The sequence below is a fragment of the Lactuca sativa genome, chromosome 5 (assembly GCF_002870075.4).
Source record: "Lactuca sativa cultivar Salinas chromosome 5, Lsat_Salinas_v11, whole genome shotgun sequence".
NCBI lineage: Eukaryota > Viridiplantae > Streptophyta > Magnoliopsida > Asterales > Asteraceae > Lactuca > Lactuca sativa.
In genome coordinates this window covers 68,383,569-68,399,439 of record NC_056627.2, presented here as the reverse complement: position 1 = coordinate 68,399,439, position 15,871 = coordinate 68,383,569, and the positions used below count along the sequence as shown (strand labels likewise).

The 15,871-nt window shown below is 35.5% G+C and overlaps 1 protein-coding gene across 1 annotated transcript; it reads left to right on the top strand.

The window, feature by feature from the left end:
* The first annotated feature begins 11,390 nt into the window (after positions 1–11,390).
* LOC128134134 (uncharacterized) lies at positions 11,391–14,085 on the top strand. The gene is made up of 5 exons (XM_052771585.1): positions 11,391–11,885; positions 11,975–12,130; positions 12,209–12,852; positions 13,044–13,519; positions 13,655–14,085. The coding sequence occupies exons 1-5, from the start codon at positions 11,391–11,393 to the stop codon at positions 14,083–14,085; spliced, it is 2,202 nt and encodes a 733-aa protein (XP_052627545.1).
* The last annotated feature ends 1,786 nt before the right edge of the window (positions 14,086–15,871 follow it).

The window sequence follows — 15,871 nt, the reverse complement described above, 5'->3', positions numbered from 1 at the left end:
AGAGGATCCCATGGCACTCAGTAAGACCATGGGAGGAGCCCATGGCTCGGGGATGTAAGACCACAGGGGGAGCCTATGGAATTCCAAATGAAGACCATGGAGGAAGTCCATGGCAATCTTGTTTGTATATGTGTGTGGCATTATGTGATTCTATGTTTTAGTGTTTTGGGAACTCACTAAACGTATGCTTACAATTTTGTTGGTTGTTTTTCAGGTACTGCTAGCTCTAAGGGAAAGGTTCCGGCTTGATGTCACAACGTGCACTCTCCAACATTTTTCCCACTTGTTATTATGCACACTCTGATCTCTTTGAATAATATGTTGATGTATCGGATTTCAGAAACAATTGTGATGGGAATTTCTAATTGTTAAACATGGGACCGATTTAGTGTTTTTTATCATTTTTTAAATAAATATCACACAAAAAAGTTCGCATTTTAAGAGTGATTCGCGGGAAAATATGTGTTCACAAAAGATTCGGACCGTGTGTATATATATATATATATATATATATATATATATATATATATATATATATATCACTGTTCTAAAAATCCCGACTACGTCCCGATTAATCTCCGATTATTCCCTAGGCACTACCCGACAGATTAGATGGCGCCTAGCGATTAATCACTGCATACATAATGAGTGAAACATTATGAAACGATGAAATTCCAACATTTTGAATATATTTTATTTCAATGTAAACAATCTGTGGCATGATTAGTGGTGTATTAATCATATTAACCTATTTTGTTATCATATTAGTTGTATTTACGAACTTTGATATGATATTAGTCATATTTAATTTTTTAAAATTCAACAAATTAGCAATTAATGGTCCCCGATTAATCCCACGATAAATCTCCGCCTAGCCGATTAATCCCTTGACCCAGTCTACCGACTGATCAAGTTCCAAAGGAACGGATCATGTACAAGGGGATTTGGAGCACATGGAATGAGTTTGGAGCACTTAGATGGGATATAGAGTAACAAGGAGTCCTTGTTGAGCCACATGATGAAGAGATGGGTCAAGAGGGATGCTCTTGCGCCATCTTGTTCTCCTCTTGTGCCATCTTGTTTTCTTGTTGAGCCATGCATGGCCTTGTTGAGCCATACATGTGCCTGTTGCTCATGGTGATGTTGGTGGGCCAACTTGGGTTGTTGTGTGCCATGAAGAAGTTATTGCACCATCATGGACCGTCTTGGTACATGATGCGGCATATTGATTCCTTTGATGTGTCATGTTGATCTAAGTATGCCTGGAAGATGATAATGCTCAAGAATGTTCCAGAAGATGGCTGCATGGTGGATTGTGATTAGTTGACACCCTTCATGGGCTTATGGGCCAATGGGCTTGGCCCATTAGGGTTTTAATTCTGATCCCTCAAGTATAAATAGGGATTCATGCAAGGTCATTCTGTATCATGAATTCTAGAGTGATAGGCGAATCTCTACGTAATTGTACTTGTAACCTCTGTGTTGAGAGCTCTAAATTAAAGAATACTCCCCTCATTCCCGTGGACGTAGGTCATGTACAACAACATAAATATTGTGTCTTGTGTGCCTTTGATTTTCCTAGTTATCCGCTCTACTTCCGAACAAGTGGTATCGGAGTTGCGGTTTGTATTCCTGTAATTGAAGATATCTACTCACAAAAGACTCCTCTCCTTGCAATGAAGACAATATTGTCACTCAGTATGTAGAAGAGATATCCAAAGGACTTCTATGGATAGCCGATGAAAATAAAATGCTCACAATGAGGTTCGAGCTTGTCGTGAGTCTTTTGTCTTACGAAAGCCACGAACCCCAAACCTTGATATGTGCTAACGAGAGAACCTTCCTTTTCCACATTTCGTGAGGTGTTTTGGTAACCTTGTTAGTTGGGACTAGATTAAGGATATGGGCTGCAGTCTCTAAGGCATACCCTCAGAATGAGATAGGTAACGAAGCTCGACTCATCATGGAATGAACCCTAACCAACAAGGTTCGATTGCGCTTCTCATCCACACCATTAAGCTGTGGTGTCCTACATGACGTCAATTCTGAAACAACTCCACATTCTTTAAGATAGTCGTGGAACTCAATACAAAGATACTCACCACCCCGGTTGGATCGGAGCATCTTTGTCTTCCTGCCCAATTGATTCTCCACTTCTTTCTTAAACTCTTTGAACTTTTTAAAGGTTTCCAACTTATGCTTGATTAAGTAGATATATCCATATCTGCCTTAATCGTCAGTAAAGGTTAGATAGAAGCAGTTAGCATCCCTTGTGGCGGATATGAAGGGTCCACACACATCGGTGTGTATGAGATCCAACAAACCCTCACCTCTTTCAAAGTACTAGTGAAAGGTGACTTGGTCATACTTCCAAGCAAACAAGATTCGCACATGTCATCCGACTTTAAGTCAAATGACTCCAACACTCCATCCTTTTGGAGTTGGGCTATGCACTTCTTATTGACATGTCAAAGACGACAATGCCATAAGCATGCCTTGTCCAAGCCATTGGACGAATCAATATGCAATACATTATTTCCTAAGTTGTCTACGACCATCACAATTTAATGCCTACCATTACAAGACAATGCTTCATAATAAAATTTACCATTATAAAAAGCATTAATAGAACCAATTTCATTGTTAAACGAAAATTTAAAACCTTGTTTATACAAACCATGAAAAGAAATAGTGTTTCTCTCCATATCTGACGAGTAGCAACAATTATTGAACTCTAAACCTAACCCACTACTGAGCATTAAAGAATAAACTCCAATCTTGGTGACAGACGACGCTTTCCTATATCAAGGACGCATCCTTAATGTCCTACAAGTACTTAGGACAACTTCGTTTCCAATGCCCTTTTTCATGACAATGGAAGCGCTCTGCTTCTTTTGGATTGGATGAGAGAGTAGCAAAACCGCCTTTGGACCCACTAGAAGAGGATCCATCATGAGACTTCCCCTTGTGATTCTTTGAGAAAGTTTTCCACTTCTTTCCTTTCCTATTTCAAATTGCCAGGACTGGGGCAGTAGCAGTAGGAGTGGGTACAACAGATTTGCCTTTTAAACTACTTTCGGCAGTTCTCAGTAGGCCTTGAAGCTTGCTTTTAGTGACTTCCTCCTTTTTCATATGATAAGTCATTCTAAACTGATCATAACAAGGAGGCAAAGAGTATAGGATAATGTCAATATCCAACTCTTTGTCGAAACTGACAATCAACTTTTGCAAGCGGTCCACATATCTTTGCATCTTTTGAAAGTGGGTCGTGATGGACTCTCCATCCTTCATTTTTGTTGTTATCATGGAGGCAATGATTTCATATTTTTCTTGTCGAGCACTCTGATGGTACCTTTCCATCAAGTCTTGGTACATCTCGAAAGGCTAGAAATCCTCACAGGACTTCTGAAGCTAATAAGTCATAGTTGCTAGGATGATGCACGACACCTTTGTCGCGTCCTTCTAATGAGCCATATATTCCGCCAGTTGGTCAAGAGTAGCAGTGTCATCATCAATCTCCTTTAGCTCTTTTACGAGGAAATATTACTTCTCCTCGTATCGAATGGCCATGAAAATGTTTCGAATCCGGTCATTGAAATTTGACCCATCGAAATTGACCCTCCCACATAAGCTTATGAGGGAGAAAGAGCCAGAAAAGTTTGAGTTTGAAGCGTTGTTTGAGGTAAACATCTGAAAAAAGAAAGACAAGTTCCATTAGATAGAAATTCCTAAATATAACACCCAAATGAAATATTAAGGCTAGGACCCAAACGCAAGAATTCACAACTTAGAAAAGGGATGTCGTAATCTAAATGCAAATTATTTGAAGGGAGGTAAATGAAGATTTACCAATTTTCACCACCCAAACCTAAAATTTAAAAGAATTAAGTTTTATGAAAATCCTAGATCCTTAAGATTCATTGAACCTTTCAATAGCATGTTTAATCTCGATTATGCCATTCCAGTTTGTGACTGGGATACCGAGGATCAAAAACAAGGTGTGAATAACTATGCAAATATGTGTGGTACTCTTGGTGTCATTTATCACCTAATCAATGTGCCGGTGAACCACACACGCTCCATTGACCTATGACAAGCATCGAGATACCCTTTTCCGCCCTTGTTAGTCCAAATTAGTGTGCCGGTAAACCACACATGCTCCACTAACGACTATGCAAGGTGAAAAGTGAAATTTCATGGAATAGAACCATTTTAACATTTTTCCTAAAGTAACTGAGATTGGTAATTTAGAAAAACATTTAGTTACTTTTATAATTATCATTATACTATTTAATGAGAATTAATGTGTGAGAACCATTACTTCTCTAATACCTTTACAATATTATTACTCCAAACATGCTACATGAATATTCATAAACATATTTTACATATATGGTCTTATTATAAAAGAGAGGATACAAACCTACTAATGAGGTTTTTACAAAGTTTTATATATTACATAATTTCTCAAGAATTTATACACTAAATACAAAAGCTATAATATTATCTATTCTACATCTTCAAACAGTACATAACTATACTAGATGCTTATCACCTGCAACAATTACACACTGAGAGAGATAAGTAGGTGACACTTAGTGAGTTCAATAACAGTTACAATATAAAGCTATGCCATATATATATATATATATAACATAAATAAAAGGGGACAATGAACAACAAAGGCAGATGAGTATCATATGACAGGCTTTCGATATCAACCAATAATCTAATTCAATGATTTACAATCAATGAGACATAACAATTTCAACTTGATATACTTTAATAAAACTTCAGTCTAAGTGGCATAGAAAATACAACTTCAGAGTATCATTTTGCTAGCATTTACAGGCTTTCAGCCCTATCTAACCTTCTGCGAATGCCAAAGTGATGCTTATTCATTCACTTCATGGTCAAAGGTATAGCTCCATTATCATAATAACACAGGAAAGCACATTGCACATATAACACATACCATATAATTGTCCCTATATTTAACTCACCGTGAAATAACTGAATGGTAAAATGATAATTTGGGCAACACTTCGTCTCCAAAAATGACTTTCTTTGACTTAACCGGAGATTTTTGTTGAAAACCAGGCCTTGCACGGGCAGAGTTTCAACATGAAAAGATTATTTTCTCGGGTCTTCGGTGCGTCGGGACTTGCTTCGGTGCGTCGGGACTTGTTTCGGTGCTTTGGGATTGTTTCCTAGGCTTCGGCGGGTGTTATGGTACTTTGAGAGAGAGTATAGGACGAAAGAGAGTCAAAGTTGTAAACAAAATTCGGAAAACCTTGCTTCCTTTTATAGTGGTCCGAGGGCTCGCATTACGCTCAGCGTACCTTCGTACGCTGCGCGTAAGTGAGACGTGGCTTCTGATCGAAACCCAGGCCTCGGACGTGGCTAAGTCAGGACATGCGTCCATCGTGCGAAGGTGCTAGGTAGCTGATACGTGTCTTCATAGTACGCTGGGCGTATGTACGAAGTACGCTGGGCGTACCTCTCCGGTCCAACCTCGTAATTTGTGCCATAAACATCAAATTTTCATATCTTTCGCATACGAGCTCCAGTTTTGACATTCTTTAGATCCACGCATAGGTGAGATTATACTTTACAACATTCGTTTACATTTCGTCGGCTAATTTGAACTAATTTTTAATATTATATTTTTAACGGGACAGGACAGGAAAAGTCTATAAACAATTCATAACTTCTTTATCCGATGTCTGTTTTTGTCTTTCTTTTTACCGTTGTACTACTATTAACGAGACCTTCGATTCTCGTTTAAGTTGTACCGGCTAAAAATCACTCGATCTTTATTTCGAGTTTCAGGTTGTTGACTGTTATGTCGAATCTCAGAAAAATCATAACTTCCTCATACGAAGTCAGATTTGGACCTTCTTTTTATGAAAATCATTGATTTAACGAATACTACGACTTTCATTTAGATCACTAAAGCTAAAAAGTAGTTTATCATAAGCTCACTTTTTACGTCATATGGTGTCGTGCCGATGCGAAACTTCACTAAATCATAACTTCTTTGTTATAACTCGGATTTTGATGAGGCTTTCGCCTACACGTTTCTAAGGAGATCATTTGCAACTTTCAATAACATTATTTTTACTTATTTCCAACTTAAATTTCACATTTTTGTTAATTTCAATATTTGACTTTTGATTGGAATCTCAAAAGACTTCCAAGACTTCCCGAATGACTCTAAACATAGTCTTACTTCAATTCTCATAAAACTATCTTGTTAGAACTCAATGCTCAAAACCATATAATATTTAATAACATTCATTTTTAAACTAACAAAACATGATAACTGAACACGTATGTTACAAATACCTCCTCGTTTTGAGGATTTTGTGCCAAAAATCACAACGATTTAAACAAATGGGGATATTACGCTCTTATCTCCATCTTATTTTCCCAAGTATAATTTGGGCCTCGATGATGTTTCCACTTAATAAGCACTAACTCTACTTCTTTATTACGTAGATCAAGCGTCCTCTCGTTTATAATCTCTTTGGGCTCTTGTACATATCTTAATTTATCATCCAGTTTCACCTCGGATAACGGGACTGTTTCATCATATATGCTTAAACATTTACGCAGCTAGCTCACATGAAGTGCATCATGAATATCTACAAAATATTCCGGCAATTCCAAACCTTATGCTTGCTTACCAATTCTCTGGATGATTTTTGAAAGGTCCAACAAATATAGGACTCAATTTTCCTTTCTTCCCAAATCGCATAATACCTTTCCATGGAGATACTTTCAGCATTACAAAATCATCCAACTGGAATTCTATGGGTCGTCTCCTATTTTCTGCATAAGACTTATGTCGATCCTGGGCCGCTTTCATTCTTTCTCGTACAATTTGAATCTTATTAGTGGTGTCTTGAATCATTTTAGACCACCAAGGACTTTCTGTGTTACATCACGTCAACATAATGGAGTACGACATTTACACACATATAGTGCTTCATATACCTTCAGTATATTGTCTACTGTTCAAATTGTTCTCTCCTTCTGACCGTCTTTCTGGGGATAATAAGTTGAGCTAAGAGCGACACGAGATCCCAATTCATATTGCATACTCTTAATCCTTCTTGAATTTGGGTTATCGACTCAACACAAGATAAGGTCGTCACTTTTTCTATAACAACAACTCGAATGGTCATATTCTAATGACCATTGATTTCATAACGCAAAAGATACACAACAAATCAGTCTTTTGGCTCTATTAGTCTAATACTATCACGGAAGAAATCTTCCTTCATATTTTAATGTGATATAATATCTTCGTAGTAGGTAGCATTTCTAGTTAATGGTTACTTAATCCTTTAATAAAGACTGTAATTCTTCTATCAACTACCTCAACCATCTCCTTATTCAATCTTTTGACTGAAGTTTCATCACTACACAAGATATGGTTCTCTGAACCAATCAACTCACTTCTCAGATTTATATTAATCGGACTTGATTCTTTATGACCACTAAGGTCTGAATGAAGATCATCTTCTTATTCATCTCTGAAACGAAGGTAATGACATACTTGAATAAAAACAGGATCAATTGCCAGCTTCTTGGTAACCTTGTGACTTTCCTTGATCCAGGTGTGAGTCTTGTGCTTCCAGTAGTATAGGCCTCTACTACTATTCACACCTACTCATACTTGTCCCAAGTATTGTCTCGCAGTTTTCCAAGTCACCATTCAAAAGTTTTCACAAAGCAACTTTTCACACCTGAGTGTGTTCAAACAAGTACATACAACAATTTGTCATAGACGCAGCTAGGGATTTCACGTTTCTATCAAAAATACCTTGGATTTCTTAAATTCACCTTCTAGAATTCTTTTTATGCATAAGCTGGATCAAGCATATCCTAATATTTTTCCTAGGTAGATAGGGGTTTTAGTTCCAAATTCTTCATATAAATTCTTTCTCGGATAGTGTCTACACTGAAAGACACACTATACCAGAATTTACCCTAGTAGTGTGGAGACAAACGGTCCCCGACTATCTGTATCATCTTCTAACTCATGCAAGTCACCATTCACATTTATTCACTTCATTATCGTTTCATGACATTGTCATTCCTTTATATGATAACATTTTCTTCTCATGGGTGTATCTTTTAAGTCTACTTCATAGGAATCTATCCTAGGAAGTTTGCATTTTAACTACAACTCGGCATGTTCTACTAGCGTCGACTAAGTTCTCTGTCATTCCTAACAGCAACATCTCTTCTCATATAATACTATGAGTGTATATTTTCTTCAACTATGTACTCTACCTTACTCTAACTAGTAAGTCATTCAGCCTTTCACAACCATCCTAATAATGTATGTTAAAGTCGGCCTAACACTCTATGGAACTTTCATAAGGATGTGATGAAAGTCAATTGTCACTCGGTATTATTAAATACTAAGTCTGAGCATCTTGTATAGGGTTACATATCAGCTCTTACCATATTACACAAACTGCACACTACATCACAATGTTAGGCAAGGTCTTGGGCTATTGACTCTGAAAACTTTGTAAGCCTTTCCTTTGATCTTCATTTAATTTTTCTAAATCTTGCACAACATCAATTTTGATATTTTCAAAGTATTTATCACCATCTTCGGCACTTCTAACTCTGTAAGCAATCACTGCTTCACTCTGATCAGCGGTAGAACAACTTCATGGATTACACCAAAACATTGATCTCGTCCGAATGTACTTTGAACACTCAACATTCCTCCAAAGGTGTTATTATTTCATCAAACATAGTTTTAATGTACAACACCACTCTATAGGTATTAATACACTATTTACGGTATCACTTGATAGATTTTATTTCACGATTTCCCTTGACTGTTTATTTATGAAGTTATCAACGTCAACTATCATAAGTCTACTTATCACCTCGAAAAGTTTCATGCCGAGAATGATATCAATGTTGGACAAGGATATAGGAATCAGATTAACAAGAAAATTACATCCTTCTATTTCCATGACAAGATCTCTCTAGACTTTACCAACAAGTAATGACACACTTTCTATGGTATTTATATGAAATGGTTGGGCGAGTGCAAAGTAAGCAATTTGAATAGAATGTGCATATTCATGAAACACAAAAGTATTTGAGGCATCATAATCAAATAAGATGTGAGAAGGTATAGAATTAATGAGAAATGTACCAGTCACAACATTCGGGTCCTCGTGTGCATCTTCTGCAGTAATCTGGAATGTACAGCCTTTAGCTTTTGGCACCTCCTCCTTTTAAGTTGAAGTACCCTTCAGTTGTTGAACAAAAGCCTGACTTCCCATCATTTGGCTAATAAGAGTAGGGCAGAAAGGTTTCCTATGGCCAATAACACCACAAGCATAGCGTGTAACATTCTTCCTCAGGCAACGGACTTCGTGTGACCCTTTTCTCCGCATCGATAGCAAATCACAGGTCCTTTTTTGTTTTGCAGTGACCCTGGTGATTCTTTCCACATTTTCGACATGATGGTGACTGAAAAGAAAAAAGATTGTGACCTACAGCGGCCAACAAAGGTATTATGATATTGTATTTGTCTGCTAGGGTCAGATCGAGCCCATGGAATAGAAAAAATAGAAACAATTCTATCGAGATGATTCAGAAGAGAAAGAGAGGCACCACGTATCTCCAAACCGTGCGCGCACTTTCGACATATTATTTATCTTTTAGTACATAATAGCATATAAGACATCTCCCTTAAAGTATGCTAGTGCACACTATAGCAAGTGAGGTATTCAACCTAAGGCATGCTATAAACAATTCAATTCAATTAACATATAATATTAATTAAGGCATATACCCTATTTAAGTCATTCCTATGGTTTGTATCCATATGCTCACAATGAATACGTTCATATGTTGAACTTCCGACGGTTTATGTCTAAATACCAATCCGTAATATTTAGTTCACTTAAACTATTGCTCTGATACCATTATCGTGGGAACCATTACTTCGCTAATACCTTTACGATATTATTACTCCAAACATGCTACATGTATATTCACAAACATATTTTACATATATGGTGTTATACAAAAGACTGGATACAAACTGACTAACAAGGTTTTTACAAAGTTTTATATTACATAATTTCCCATGAATTTATACACTAAATACAAAACCTACTCTCTCTGTCCCAAATTGATAGTCCACTTTTCACTTTTTAAGTCTTTTTTTTTTACTTTGACCTTAAATATTTTCATTTTTGTTATATATTAACTGATAAAACTTATAACAATGAAAAAACAGTTAAAATACAATCCATTCATATATTTTGCATCTAGTATTATCTATCAAAAACAAAAATATTTAAGGTCAAAGTTGAAGAAAAAAGACTTCAAAATTCAAAAGTGGACTATCAATTTTGGACGGAGGTAGTATAATATTATCTATTCTACATCTTCTAACACTACATAATTATATTGGATGCTTATCACCTACAATAATTGTTAGGGTTGAATTGTTGTAATAGTCGAAGTTTGTATTTTGGAGTCTTCGAACATTTTTTGTAATGTATTTTACTATGGCATAATATTCAAAACTTAATGTCTACTCCTTAGTATATTTTTTGTACGCTTTCCTCTCCTATAAATAGGAGATCTTACTAGGTTCTTAGTAACGATGTTTTACAGAATATCCATTGTACTCTGTAAACTTTGTTGAAGCGTAATACGAGCCAAACAGATTATATTTACATTCTGTGTTCAAATCTCGCACTCATACTTTGAATTCATTCTCTAATTCATTCAATACTTGATTCTTGGTTTCTTCAATTGGTATCAGAGCAGGAATCATATCTCTGATCTGATTTTCACTGTATTCAAAAAGTTTTTGAATCAATTTTTTTATTCAAAAGTTCCGCACTTTTTAATAGTGAAAATTTTATTAGATCTAAGTTTGTGATTCGATTCTGCACTTAATTCATTGAATCGAGTGTTCTTAGAGTGATTGTGATTTGAATCATACAGTTTGTTGTGAAATTTTCAAAGTTTCTTCAAAAATTCTCAAGGTTTTGTTCCGTACATCAATGGTGTCATTCAATCTGAATTCCATGACTTCATTTTCTCATCTTCTAGGATCATCCACCAAAATTCCTATGCTAATTCCTGAGTATTATGATCAGTAGGCTGGTCGTATGCAGGATTATCTCAATGGTTTGGATTAAGAACTCTGGAAATGCATCACTGGCAATCTGAATCCACCAACGAATGTCCAGCCAATTGGTTCTGCCTCTGGTAATTCTGAAGTTGAAAATCAATCTGATCGTCTGAAAAAGCTGGAGAAGAGGTGTGTAAGAGAGCTGAGAGGAGCTTTACCTCCTATTGTGTACAACTATGTGAGAAGTTGTACAATGGCAAAAGAAATCTGGAACAATCTTAAGGAAAAATTTCAGGGAAGCGATAAGACGAGGGTTAATTCTGTCAAGCAGTGTTTAGTTGAGCTGAAAGACTTCAGACAGAAAGATGGGGAATCAATTGAACTATATTATGATCATCTGAATGAGTTGATATATCGATGCAATCGATATGGAATAACTAGATCAGCAATAGAATTCAATCTGATATTTGTCATGGGACTTCGAAAGGAATGGAGGAGTGTAAGTATGATGGTGAAGAACCAACATAGCTTTGACACATCTACATTGAATGACTTGTATAACCAGCTTAAAACTGATGAAAGCGAAGTGAACGAAATAGCTGAAGAATCGAAGGCTATGTTGGGAGGTCCACTAGCTTTCAAGTCAAAGATTTCTGAGAAAGATGCTGACAAGGATGCGCCGGATGAAGATGAAGGGTTCATCATGAACTTTGATGATGAAGCAATTTCCTTTTACTCAAACAATCAGGTGAAAAAGTTCTTTTAAAAACCTTTCAATCCAAAAGCAAAATCGTCTAAGATAAAAGGGAACTTTCTGAGTAAAAATGCTGGGGAAAGATGAAGAAGGAAGAGAAGATAGATTCGAAGCCTGTTGAGGGAAAGAGTGAAAAGAAGCTTAAAGGTGATGCTGGAATTGATTGTCATTATTGCAATAGTGCGAATCATCTTGCAAATAACTGCATGCTTCAAAAGAAAGATGAGAAAAAGACGAAGGTGAAGGATGAGGCATACTACGCTGCATAGTTGGAGGAAGTTCGTACGAAAGCAAAGAATTTGTCATTGGTTGCAAAGGGCACTGATGAGGAAGAAGATGGTACTTATCAAATTTCGTCGTCTGGATTAGATGATGAGGATATGCGAAATCCAACCCATGGAACCATGTTTGCAAAGATGGAGGAGGAATCAGAGGATGATTTATACGAAGTGCGTGGAAGATGCTTCGTATCAAAATTTGCTGACAACTCACCAATGACAACAAAGGTACGAAACATTCTTGAATCCTTTAATATTCCAGTACATGCTTATAATTCTGAATTAGTATGTTTTGATGAAACTGTTACTTATTTTGATTCGATTGTGGTATCTGCTAGCAATGAGGCTAAGAAGTTGTCAGTACAATTGCTTGAGACTCAGAAGAAGTTAGATTTGAAAATCACTAGGATAGATTGTCTAGAACTCCAAATAACGAATATCATGGTAGATAGGGACAATTTATCTAGTGATAATAAACTATTGTTAGCACAAAGGAACATCTATTGTAATGCTGCTAAGAGATTATATGGAAAAATAACTGAACTTCATCATTCGTGTGAAATTAGTAAAGAACAACATAGAAAATTGCTGCCATTTTTAGCTTATGAAAGAGCTAAGGTAGATAATATCTCGTATGATTGTGAAAAAGAGATAGCTGATTGTGACAAAGTTTTGAATGACAAGTATAGATATGGAATTGTCAAAGTCGACGAATGTCTTGATTCGAATGATTTAGTTAACATTGTAAATGATACTTTGACTAAATTTGAACAAATTCACATTGTCAAAGTCGATTAATGTCTTGATTCGAATGATTCGAATGATTTACTCAATCCAATTTTGCTGATATTGAAAATAACTCTGATAATATTAGTGAAATTAGTGAGCTTGAAGATGTTGATTGCTCTCAGTTGTCTATTGTTAATGTTGCTTCGAATTCTAAAGAAAAAGAAAAAGTTAAGGATTTCATAGTTGAGAATGAAACTGATACAACCTCAACTTCGAAAGTTGGTGAACTGAACTACGTAGATCTAAAAGATTACCAAACTGATGATAGTGATGATGAAGAGGTTGAGAAAGTTTCGAAAGAAAAGGCATCCTCAAAGAAAGATGAAATTCCACGAATAGTTGTTGACCAAGTGTATGGTGATACACAAAAATTCGAAGAAGTGATGAATGAAAAAGGTCCACATTATCTTGAAACAAACAGGGTGGTTTTTCCAAATTTCAAATGCACAGATGATGTCATTTTTCCAAATCAAGTTTTTGTAACTAAAGGAAATGTTGAAAATATCAAACCAGAGTTAAAGAAGTTGGTTGAGGAAGACAATTCAAAAACAACTGAGGAAGGTTTTTTCGCAAATTAAAACACAGTTGAAAACACCTTAACAAAAAATTCGTATATTTTTCAACGATAAAAACCACAAAAACAATGGATTGAAAAATCAAAATTTGAAAAAGAGAAAATGAAAAATGTTGAAAAAGAAAAAGAAAAAGTTGTCAAATTAAACTCTAAAGAATTTAATGATCAAATTGACAAATTTTCAAAGGAAAACAACGTTTCAAAAAGACAAGTAAGAAAGAAAATATTATGGCATAGGATTGAGTCTCAAAAGATGTCTGATTCAAAATCTACTAAAATTGCTTTCAAAGCTAAAAATGCTTCTTTTTCAAAATATCAAAAATCATCTCAATCAAACCAAACAAGGTCTGAAAGAAATAAGCAAACAAAGTTTTCAAAAGTTTCTGAAACCAACAAAACAAGAGAATTTTCAAAAAGATCCAACATAAATCAAAAAGTTATTCAACGTCAAAGTTTTAAATCAAAAGTTGATACATCCTATGCTTACTCGTATGTCACAAAACCCAAAGTTGATTATGTTCCTCAAAAACCAAATTTTCCTAATTACACATAGAAAGAAACAATGAGGACTTCTCGGGAAAAAGGAATAACTTCAAGAAAGAATGTTGATCATTGGCTTGAAGGAAAAGGAAAAATATATCAGTCGAATAAATATTCAAAAGAACAAATTCATGAAGCAAACGAAATGTATGTGAATAATTCTTCGAATGGTAGCTCATCATCCAAGTATTCGAATATCTCAGTCAAAGTATGGAGACCTGTCACAAAAGCAAAGACAGTTCAATCACTAACTCAAGAGGCGAAGGGTAATGTCAGTGAACATTCGAAACTATCAAACACTTATGTTTCAGTTTCTTTAGATAATGAAATCAACTTAATTGATAGTCTCAAAACTAGAGTTTGTGATTGGCTTAAATGTTCTTCATTACATTCAAAGTTGAAATCTAATCTCCAAGGACCCAAAAAGCCTTGGGTACCTAAATTTTTCCATTGATTGCAGGTATTATGTGACGAGAAATATGATAAAAAGTGGTACATCGATAGTGGTTGCTCTCGTCACATGACTGGGAAGAAGGAGAATTTAAGAGATTTTCGAAGTCTAAAAAATGTAGGAGTAGTGAAGTTTGGGAACAATCAAAAATGTCAAGTCAAGGGATATGGAAAAATCACAAATGGGTAATTCACAGTGAATCGTGTTGCATATGTTGAAGGTCTTCAACATAACTTGATAAGTGTCTCTCAACTTGTTGTGGGCACTGGCAATCAAGTTCTGTTCAACGAAGAAGGAAGTATTATTTCGAATGTTAAAACAAACAAAATATTACTGAAATCTAAAAGGAAAGTTGACATGTTTACTTTGGACATCAATCCAATTGTAGGCAAACCAACTGTTTGTCTTCTTTCGAAAGCTACATCTGATTTGAGCTGGTTATGGCATCGAAGACTTTCACATCTCAACTTTCGAAACATAAACAAACATGTGGTACAAGATCTGGTAAGAGGTTTATCTGTACTTAAATTTGATAATGATTCTTTATGTTCAGCTTGTGAAGTAGGCAAGCAACATAAACAAGGTCATCCAATCACAATTGATTCCAAGATTGTAACACCTCTGGAGTTATTACATATCGATTTGTGTGGTCCTTCGACTGTTTCAACACTCAACAACAAATGGTACATTTTAGTTATTATTGATGATTTTTCAAGATTCACGTGGGTTTATTTTCTCAGGCTCAAATCTGAAGTTGCACAAATTATGATTGATTTTATCAAAAAGATGGAAACCACGTTGAAAAAGCCTGTTCGAAAAATATAAAGTGATCATGGAACTGAATTCAAAAACAAAATTTTTGATTCCTTTTTGGTGGACAAAGGAATTTCGCATAATTTTTCATCTCCATACACACCACAACAAAATGGTGTTGTAGAACGAAGAAATCGCTCATTATGCGAAACGGCAAGAACCATGTTGGCATATGCGAATTTACCTTAATATATGTGGGCTGAAACTGTTTCAACTGAATGTTTTACTCAAAACAGATCATTCATTCATCGTAGATTTAATATTACACCATACGAAATTCTGAATAATTGAAAACCTAATGTGAAGTTCTTTCATGTTTTTGGATGTAGGTGCTTTATTATGAATCTCAAGGATCATCTTTCCAAATTTCAAGCAAAAGCTGATGAAGGGATTTTTCTTGGATATTCGCACAATTCAATGGCATATCGAGTGCTAAATAAACGAACACAAAAAGTGGAAGAAACGTTTAATCTCACATTCGATGATTATTATGTTAAATCAAATGAACATAGATTTTCGAATAATCCAATTTTAC

What these genes read in the sequence shown, in the direction of transcription:
- LOC128134134 (XM_052771585.1), top strand. Translation starts at nt 11,391, where the DNA reads ATGGCAAAAGAAATCTGGAACAATCTTAAGGAAAAATTTCAGGGAAGC. An exon ending in AAGATGAGAAAAAGACGAAG is followed by an intron (nt 12,131 to 12,208) that starts GTGAAGGATGAG and finishes TTGGTTGCAAAG; the next exon opens with GGCACTGATGAGGAAGAAGA. An exon ending in GACAAAGTTTTGAATGACAA is followed by an intron (nt 12,853 to 13,043) that starts GTATAGATATGG and finishes TGATAATATTAG; the next exon opens with TGAAATTAGTGAGCTTGAAG.